Source organism: Parasteatoda tepidariorum, chromosome 5 (genome assembly GCF_043381705.1).
Source record: "Parasteatoda tepidariorum isolate YZ-2023 chromosome 5, CAS_Ptep_4.0, whole genome shotgun sequence".
Lineage (NCBI taxonomy): Eukaryota > Metazoa > Arthropoda > Arachnida > Araneae > Theridiidae > Parasteatoda > Parasteatoda tepidariorum.
The window spans coordinates 75,474,456-75,484,842 of record NC_092208.1 but is presented as its reverse complement, the minus strand read 5'-3'; the positions used below and the strand labels follow the sequence as shown (position 1 = coordinate 75,484,842).

The following is a 10,387-nucleotide window of genomic DNA, read 5'->3' as shown; positions in this document are numbered from 1 at the left end:
AGTTAACTAGTTGTAGAGCAAGCTTGGGGAAAAGAGATAAAGCGAGGCTTGTCAGGGAGGGGGGAGTATAAGATAAATGATCTGTTTGACATTTATTACAGTATAGTTAAAAGTGATAAGCATAAAGGAGAGTAATATGACACATTTTATAGGAATGCATTCATTTTCAGTCCCAACACCTACAAGTTTAAAGATGGAGGACTGAAAAAGATATTTAAAGAAATGAAATTTGAGTCCACTATAACCGAGTTTCCAAGTTCTAAGCTGTTCACTATAAGCGTTAAAAATAACATTATTTAAATAGGAATACGGACGGGACCGCTAAAAAAGTTCACTACATCCGAGTGTTCACTATATCCCAGGTTCACTATAGCGGGGTTCGACTGTAGTAAGAATCAGATGATACATTATGAGTAAAAATGTTTGTTGCTTAGAAGTCATTTTTTTTGAAATATGACATTGTGAAATTATAAAAGCTTGTTATATTTCACTTAAACAATTACAAATGGACTTTTCAGAAAAAAATTACTGCAATTTTTGAAATATACCACTGTAGGATCAGATTTCACAAATATTTTTATTTCAAAATAGTTTAAAAAATTTAGCTAGAAAAAAACAGGGGTATATTTGAAGTAATTTTCACACTAAAATGTCTCTTTAAATATAAAGATGCTATTCAACTAAGCTTACTTTTGTCTAGTGGTTGAATGAAATACTAGAGAAATGGTTTAAAGCTTTTATAGACTTAACAGCATAAATTTAAGTACCAAGTAAAAGTGACTAAATTTTAGAAAATAAATACATTAGATGAGGTAACAAACATTATAAAAAATAATAAAGAAATAACAATAAAAAACTTTATTTTATCAAATTTCCCCGATTTTTGTAACTGGTAGCATAAATTTCATTATTAGTTTTTTTTTAGTTATGCTCATTTTTATAAATAAATTACATCACAAAACACTGTGAATTTATTAGAGCTAAATAAAAAATTTAAAAAAATATTACAAGATAAAAAATTTTTTTCTTTGAAAAATATTGGATTTTTAGATATTTTAATGTGATTTTTTCTTGTTCTGTAGCTTCCAGGTAAAATTACCAAGGGAAAAACTGTATTTTCGATACAAAAAAACCAACAACTTAAAAATAAACTTCAAAACAAAAGTTGCTCAAAAACAAAGGTACGTAAAAAAATAAGATTCAATTTGATTGATTGTCGATAATTTTAAATGGCAAAAAGATACTTAAAAACTACAATAATATAGCACACTCACTTTAGTAGCTGCAGTTTTCTTTTTAGGTTTTTCCTGAAAAGTTAAAATAAAAAAATTATACAATTAGCTAAAAAATAAGAAAAATAAATTCTTAATAGCCTTTTGCTACACCAATTGAAGTAATAAACTCATTAAATAAAAAGTTTTCAGGAAAATAAAATAATGAATCTAAGTTCGACATTGCAGGTTAAAAAAACAAAGAAAAAAAAAAACAAAATTCCATTTATTAATATTTACCAACAAAGGTAACTTATGTGTGCAAGATAACACAAGTGAAATGATATGCTTGATACCTAAATGATCAAATAACGATGATCGAATAATTTAAGAAAGCAGTTCCCAAATGGTGTTCTACGGAACTCCAGGGTTCCATGTGACAGTCAAAGGAGTTCCAAAAGTTTACTTAATGCATTTATAAAAAAATTACATTATTATTAATTATAACGTTAAGTTCGTTCGGAAAGAAACATGTGTAGATGTTCTTTTTAGCTTTTATATCAGTGAAATTTATAATTCAGCTTATTTTCTTAAAAAAAAAAAAAAAAAAAAATTATAAATAGGCTAGATTTAGCTCTAAAATTGTGATCCAAAACTCAATTTAAGATTATTAATGAAAAATTTTAATTTAAAAATATTTGATAAGAATAAAGTTCTTTTTCACTGTTTAATAAGTTCTTTATGCCTCTCTTGAAATCAGGGTTCTGCCAAAAGACAGAGATCACTTAGTTCTCTAGCTCCAACACCTCGAATATAAAAATTATAAATTTGGAACTACAGAATTAGGAACTAAACCTACCTTAAGCATATTTAGTCATTAATCAAAGATTAATTATTAATAAAAAAAAAATGAAATGTGCAAAAAATAAAAAATATTTAAGGATAAATTATTTTAAATCAGACGTTGTTTTCGGAACTACAAGGATTTAATAACGCATAATTTCAACTTTACATTTTACAATACATAATTTGATAGGTTATTAAATGTATATAAATACATACAAAGTGAATTTTCTATATCCAGTTATTAACAATCTAAGCAATCAAAATGCACAAAATTATTAACTTTAAAGCACAAATTAAAGCCTGTTACATTAAGGGGTGCACAACCTTTTATGGGAAAGAGCCACAGAAATTAAATTTTGGCTAATAGCGCTGACAATGAATTCAGCTCCTATGTCAACAAGTAATAACTTATTTGGCCTACAAACTACTTAAATCGATTTAAGCAACTCTGAACAGGTTGTGATTAAAAATATTTTCTTAATTAAAAATAAATATTAATTGAAAATTTAAGTTTGGAATCAGATTGATTATCACAGCTATAATTTAAAGCTAATGACAAAAATACACAAATTAAAAAGAAAAGAACTTAAAGATAAGTTAACTCAACAAGTCTAAAGATAAATTGACTATAAATGAAAATGACCATCACAATAATCTGATATTTCAGTTAGTAAAAAATTTAATTTTTTCAATTGTAATTAGGATAAATATTTGGTGTAAATGAACATTAATTTTCTACTATTCTCCTCTTTGTTTCAATATAGTTATTTGTAACCTTGCAAATATATTTGTCAATTTATTTATACACATAAAATTAACTGTCTCAGAGCATTCACTTTTAAATATAATTCAAGTACTTATGCATTCATTCAATAACAGAGTTAATGTTGGTTCCAACATTTTTTAGATTTTGCGGCCTGCTATCCAAAAAAGGTTGTACATCCCAGCAATAATTTATCTGATTAATTACCTCATATGAGTTCCCGATTCTTTGTTTTAACTAAAAATAAAAGTACAAATTAATTAGATCATGCAGTTATTTGAACAACATCTTACTTCCGGAGCATTAGGAGATAGTATGGAACTTAGTTCTTAATGTTCATATCTAATCATGCAGAATACGATCAATGCATACAAAAACGACACTTTAAATAGAAAGAAATTAAATTTGGGAGAAGGTAATCAATTATTCTTATAATAACAAAAAAAAAAAAAAAAANAATAAAAAAAAAAAAAAAAAAAAAAAAAAAAAAAAAAAAAAAAAAATTTATCGCAACTCAACACCGAAAATTTGTAAATAAAAAGTTTTGTGTTAAATAAAATGTGTTAAGAGATTTAAATATATTTTTAAGAAACTAGATAACACTATAAGAAAGGTTTAAGCATGGTTAACTTTCTTAATTTTTTTTAAAAAGTTAATAAAGGTCACTCGGAAAATTAAATACACCTTACAGCTACTTCTCCATACAGCCGCCACTGATACAATTGTTGCAGCATAGTTCTTTTCAACATTCTTATCATATAAAAGACAACTGCCTACACTTTTAGGGAATTTTTTTTCAGTCTGCAGCTTTAGTTACTTCCTTTCACAAAAGACTGAATGCACTGTTTCAAAGCTTTGACACCATTGCTGTCACTCATAAAAAGTTTACAGTACCTGTTACTAATGCTCACGTGTAGCAATATTTTTACTTCACTACTTTTTAAATTTAGTTCTTTTACTTGCTTTTTTTTTGAGAAAAAAGTACAAGTATCTGTAACTTTAAAAAAAAAAAAAAAAAAAAAAAAAANAAAAAAAAAAAAAAAAAAAAAAAAGCAACTTATTTCTAAAATTTTCTTTAAAAATCAATATTTTCCCAGTACCAGTGGATATTTTTTTTTTAATTTAGCAGTTGTGGTATGCAGTTCCAATAGCAGGAATATTTACCAGAATTATTCCTGCAAAAGAATGTGCATTCAAACACTGTAAACCAAGCATAATGTATGCATTGTATTTTCAGAAAGATAGTCATCCAATCTTTAAATATTTAAAGACAAAAATTATTCTTGCATCGATGTGCTGTCCACTTTGTCTAAAATCAGTACATTTCTTATTTTTTACTTGCTAGTTTTTAAATTCAAATTTTTTAATCTCGTTACTTTTTAAAAGTGATATTCTCATGCATTGATGAATTTCGCTTGCATTACACTTGGAAGTTACTGTAGTAACTATTTCTACTGCATGCTTTGAATTGAGATGATTGACAGGTATATTAAAAGCATTGAGCTACACACCTATCTAAAAAAAGCTTCAATCAAATGTTTGCCTTTAACAACCAATTGTTAATGGAAGAAAAAGAGTAGTAGAAGTCACAATTATAGTTTAAAAGCTATTTTTTTTCTTTACATATTTAATAAAATTAAATTAAATGTACAGGCTACTGATAGTTATGCAGACATGTGAATGGTCTGAAATTTCTTTCTTTTTCTGCTTTTTTTTAAAAATTTTCAGGGCTTAATTTTATTTTTTGTACACAGAAAATAAATAAAAGATTGATGACAATACCATGTGTATATACGATGAAATCACATTAAATGCACGTTTCGAGATTTTAAAAAATTGAGTGAAAAAAAAAAGATAGAATTTTTGTGTCAAATCGTTAAAACTCAGGTCTGTGGTTTGAATTTCCCGTATCATAATATCGTGGGATTTCAAAAAATCATGTGGATGTCCACAGCAATAAGTGGAAGAAAAAAAAAAGCCAATTGTAACGGCACCTGGATTTCGGGCAAATCGAGCGTGTTAAAAAGTAATTATTCAAATGTACTATTCGAACTTCCTGTTCCTTACTAATATTCAGATGAAAATATCGAAGCAAAAGAAACCACGTGTATTAAATTAAAAACAGGAAAAGTGGACCAAAAAAATTACGGTCGTATCAAAAATTGATTAATTAAAGGAAAATTGAATTTTGCGTGCCGTAATAACTACGTATAAAAAAATATGATTTTTTTTTAATAAAAGAAACAGCCGATAAAACGATCACAGCTCCGCATCGGTTAAAAAATAATTTCAGAAATGCGCTATTCAACACATCATGTCATAATAACATCAAAATTTTACAAACTACGAGAAAATTAAATTAAATGCAAAAGACAGAAGAAGAAGAAAAAAAAAAGAAGATCGGAACACTTATTTACCATGGTAGTGAGAGCGTTGAAAAGTGATTACTGAAAAGCAGGATTTAAAATTTTGATGTTGTAATATCACAGACTGATTCTTGCAAAATAAAAAAGATGGCAAATATATGTATCTTTGATTAAATACCTCTTTTGTTATGAATTGGAATTAGCAACAAAATAGTTACTCATTAAAATACAAGTTTTTAAAAAAAAAATGCAAGATTTTTTGTATCAACTGATTTTTTAATTGGTTGCTGTTTCAGAATTACTTTTTAGATTTCAATTTCTTACTTTTGTGTTTGCTTCAATAGCTCTTAAAATTTTAACCAAAGTTATGAAACTTTTTTATTCTGTTTCATGTTCTTAAAGTTAATCCAAGGGTTCGCTTTCCTCTAAGAAATGTACGTGAAAAAGTAGTTGAAACTCAATGAGGCTTAAAAAGAAAAGAAAGAAGTTGCTAGAATGTATCAAATAAATGTTTCGTCAATTTAATTTTGCGCAGACAACAAAATTTAAATTTCAGGAGAGCAGATTTCCGAGAAAATTTGTCGAAACTATTGATTTGCTGAAATACACGAATAAACGGTCTTGAGATATGCAGAATTTCACGAATTAGCAAAAGAATCACATGTCTGTTATATTAAATTAAGTTTAACAAAGATGTTTGTTTACAGAAAATAACAGAATATAATAAACTGAGTTACAACAATAGGAATTGTTTAAACAAAAATTAAGATTTTTAAAACAGATAAAATCCTAGCGAGGTCACATATTAACAACAGTATTAGCATTATAATCTACATTTCTTACCAGCTTTTGATTTTCCGTATTCATTTCCTGGACTCTATGTTGTGACTCTTCTAGTGCTGGGGGGAAAAAGAAATTCTTAGCAATACTGAAAGAAATTAAAAACGAAGAAAAAAATATATACAGTACGACCTCGAAAATCCGGACTTCTGAAATCCGGAAATCTCTAAAATCCGGACTCATACTTCCAGTTCGTCAGAAAAAAATTTCAAAAGAAAAAGTTTAAAAAAATCGCTTAAAATAAAAATTTTAATGCAAGAGTGCAAAACCACAACTCTTCTCCAACAATGAAGCAGTTGATGAAGAGGTAGGGGTGGGGAGTGAATGAAAGCTCATAGCTGATAAGGAAATTCCAGTCATTCTTATCAGCTCTGTATAGATAACACAGAATATAAAGGGGAATCCCCTCCTCCTGAAGTGGAATCCCACAACTCTTCTCCAACAATGAAGAAGTAGATGAAGAGGTAGGGGTGGGGAGTGAATGAAAGCTCATAGCTGATAAGGAAATTCCAGTCATTCTGATAAGGAAATGCCAGTCATTCTTATCAGCTCTGTATAGATAGGGTGACCAGACGTCCCCGATTTCCGGGGATTGTCCCCGGCTAAGACCTCCTGTCCCCGGTTAAAAAATTGAAAAATTTGTGCAAAATATTTGATAAAAATATGTTATATGTAATTTTTATTTTCTCAAAACTTTTCATACAAATTAATGTAAGCATTGAAAATTAAATGTAAACTAGTTTTAGAGAACACACTATAACTTATACTATAGAAATTTTGGAACACATAACTTTAATATCTAGTTATGCTTACATTTTTACTAGGCTGTACGCCAGACATGTTTATATAAGAAAAGAAGTTTAAAACAAGACGTAACATGAATATTAGTTGCTGCTTTTAAAACAATTAATATCTTGGGTTACATAAACTGCCAATATTAGCTAATTTCCACTAAAAACAACAAGAATTACTACATTTCCGTTTTATTTTAGAAAAATAACTAAAACATTTTATCAATATATCTAACCATTAAAGTATAAAACCATTTTTTATGAAATTATTATTATTATCACTTACGACTAATTAATTTTTGTAAAGTCTAATTATTCTACATTTTGAAAACCTCATAATTTGTTATCGTAATAGATATTTAGAAAAATATTTTGATTTCCTTAAAATAGATGTCAATATGGCAACAGAAACAAAAAAAAAAAAGAAAATGCCATTATTTGGATGATTGGAAAAACGATTTTCCATTTATTGAACAGAATCCTGATAATTCTTCCAAAGTAAAATGTACAATGTGTAGAGCAACGTTTTCAGTTGGAAGTGGAGGACGAACAGCTATAGCAGATCACATTCTTACAATTAAACACAAAGAAGCTTTGGCAGCAAAAACAAAAACGAAATCCGTCAAACAGTTTTTTCGTAAGCTGGAACCATCCAAAGAAGAGTTTGACTTAGCAACATATGAAGGAACGCTTGCATTTCACACCATTCGTCACAACCAATCGTTTCGCAGCATGGACTGTACTTCAAATTTACAGAAGAAATTTGTAGACAAGAAATTTTCTTGTGCCCGAACAAAATGCAAAGCTATTGCTGCCAATGTTTTTTCTCCGTGGGCATTTCTTGAATTGAAGAAAGATTTACAGTCTGTTCAATTTGTAACAATATCTTGAGATACTTCCAATCACAATCATGTAAAATTACTTCCTATTTTAGGGCGGTATTTTCAGTGGGACTGTGCTAAAGATCCAATTAATAATAAACTTGTATCACTAAACGAAATTAAAGGAGAAACTGTAAAGATTTTATCTTCAGAAATATTAAACGCACTATTCGAGTTCCAATTGAAGGATAAAATGGATGGTTTGTCTGTGGATAATACTAACACTAATTTTGGAGGATTGTTAAGAAGAGGAACAGAAAATGTTCATACTAAACTTCAAACTGAGTTCGGAAGAGATATTTTTGGTTTTGGGTGTAATGCGCATATTATACATAATGGCGCTAAAACTGCTTTTGATTATTTGCCTGTAGATATTGAAGTTATGGTATCTAAACTTTTTAGTTATTTTAAAATTTACACAGTCCGAATTGAAAGAATTTTGACCAAGAATATCATCAAATTTTAGGACACATTCATGTTAGGTGGTTGACATTACTTGTAGAAAGAATTATTAAAATTTATTCATCTCTTAAAGAATTTATGTTGTCTGAAAAAAAGTGCCCAAAAATCTTGAAGAATTATTTTGAGAGTGAAACAACCGAGTTATGGTTGTTTTTTGCGCATTCGCATGCTGCAATTTTTAATCAAAGCATCTTGAAAATTAAAAGCGATGACAAATGTGTTATTGAATCTGGAGCGGTTGTCAAGGATTTGATATTTAAATTGAATGCACGAAAGAATGCCAAATTTTTTCCACTTGTTGTAAAACCTGAATTGACTAAATTGATTGCTGAGAATATCATTACTGAATATTCTTATTTAGAAACGCCGAAAGAATTCTATGAAGCTGCGATTTCATATTTAGAAGCTTGGAACGATAACAACGATGATACGTCTGATTTGAAGAGCCTTCTTTTAGATTGTAAGCCTTCACGGTCTGAATTCGAAGAGGCAGTTCTGTCTCTCTCTCTTCAAAATGTGCAATTTTGAATGTTAATTCCGACGATTTATTTGACGAGTTTACTTATCATGAAGGTTATTTGGATTCAAAAGACGATAAATGGTACCAATCCGTACAGATAACAGACAAATGGCGCGAAATAAACAATTATTTTCAAAAAAACAATATACCATTTACAAATATCAAAAGAATTGTTGAGCTTGCAATGTGCTGGCGAAGCAGCAATGCGCCTGTCGAACGAGTATTTTCGCGCATAAATAACTATTGGATTAAAGAAAAATCGCGAATGTATGGGAATACAGTGAAAGCGGTTTTATCTGTACTGATTAATTTTGATTTTTCATGTGACATATTTTCTCAATTACTCGAAAAAAATCCTGAAATTTTAAAGAAGATTCATTCTTCAGAAAAATACGGTGTTTAGAAATTGTATAATTTTAAAAGCAATACTATTGTTTTGTTAACAGATTTTAAAATTGTGTAAAAATGTTATGATCACGATTTTAGCGATATAATTTATATACTAAATTATAAAAAAAATGTAAACGAAAAAAAAAAAAATATTTTTTAAGATAAACGATCAAATTTTTTTAAAAATTTTTTCGGTTTATAAAATTGGGAGGGGGGGGGTAGAGATGAGTGTCCCCGGAATTGCCTGAAAAAATCTGGTCACCCTATGTATAGATAACAAAGAATATGAAGGGGAATCCCCTCCTCCAACAATGAAGCAGTAGATGAAGAGGTAGGGGTGGGGAGTGAATGAAAGCTCATAGCTGATAAGGAAATTCCAGTCATTCTTATCAGCTCTGTACAGTCAACAAAGAACATAAAGGGGAATCCCCTCAGGAGGAGGAATTCTTCTACCACTTTGTTTTTCCTCCTTGTGAAGAAAAAAAACTGGTTCTTTCTTAACCTTGAAGCTTAGGAGGCGGGGACAAGTTCTTTTATCCCCCAACAAAATAAGGATTAGTATCAGCTGGTACAGTCTAGTCTAGAAGCATCTGTTTCAGTGATAAGTTGAAATTTAGCTCGCGTTTTAAGCCTATATTTTTAGTTTTAATTGCTAATATTATGTTATCTAAACGATCGATTACGGGGAAAAATGACGAAAGTTTGCTTTTTAAATTCTTTTATTTATTATTTAAAGAGTATATTTATGTTAAAATTGACGTCGAAGGTCTACACACGCGCGTTTAATCGCGAAATCGGCCTGGCAACTTCGAAAGTTCGATAATTCTATCAATTTAAGTAAGGTATCTAAAATCCGGAAATTTCGGAAATCCGGACCTTCCAAACCCCCCAGCAGTCCGGATTTTCGAGGTTGCACTGTATTTAAAGAAAAAAACATACCAATTCCAGATCACTTTTACAATTTTTGTTAAGAATCATGTAATTTAGGTGCAAAATAGTGCGTAATAGTAGATTGTTTTTTAGACATTGAGTTCAAAGTAAATGCCTCATCTTCCAGGACTGAAATCTTTTGCAAATTTTTTTCCTGGTCTTTGTATGATAGAAAATAGTCTTTCACTATTAGCAAACTTCTCAATGCTGTGTTGAAAGAAGGAACGGGCTGTGCTTCTGTTTCTTCTTGTTCATCTTCATCGGCGGATGAAAAGTCCATAACATCGTCCACGGATGGAGCAGTGGTTCTCTCAGCTTCGCATGTTGCTAAGTTTTCTCGGATGTACTCGTCGAAGTCATAGCTAACTGTTTCATTGTCATTCTCCG

General features: G+C 29.3%; 1 protein-coding gene across 1 annotated transcript in view; it reads right to left on the bottom strand.

The window, feature by feature from the left end:
- Nucleotides 1–10,387, bottom strand: part of LOC107444097 (kinesin-like protein KIF20B) — a gene marked incomplete in the record, with an annotated part of 73,617 nt that overhangs the window by 10,751 nt on the left and 52,479 nt on the right. Inside the window, 2 exon segments of the mRNA XM_071180623.1 lie at nt 3,028–3,057; nt 6,030–6,085. Coding sequence (XP_071036724.1) covers nt 3,028–3,057; nt 6,030–6,085 — 86 coding nt within the window.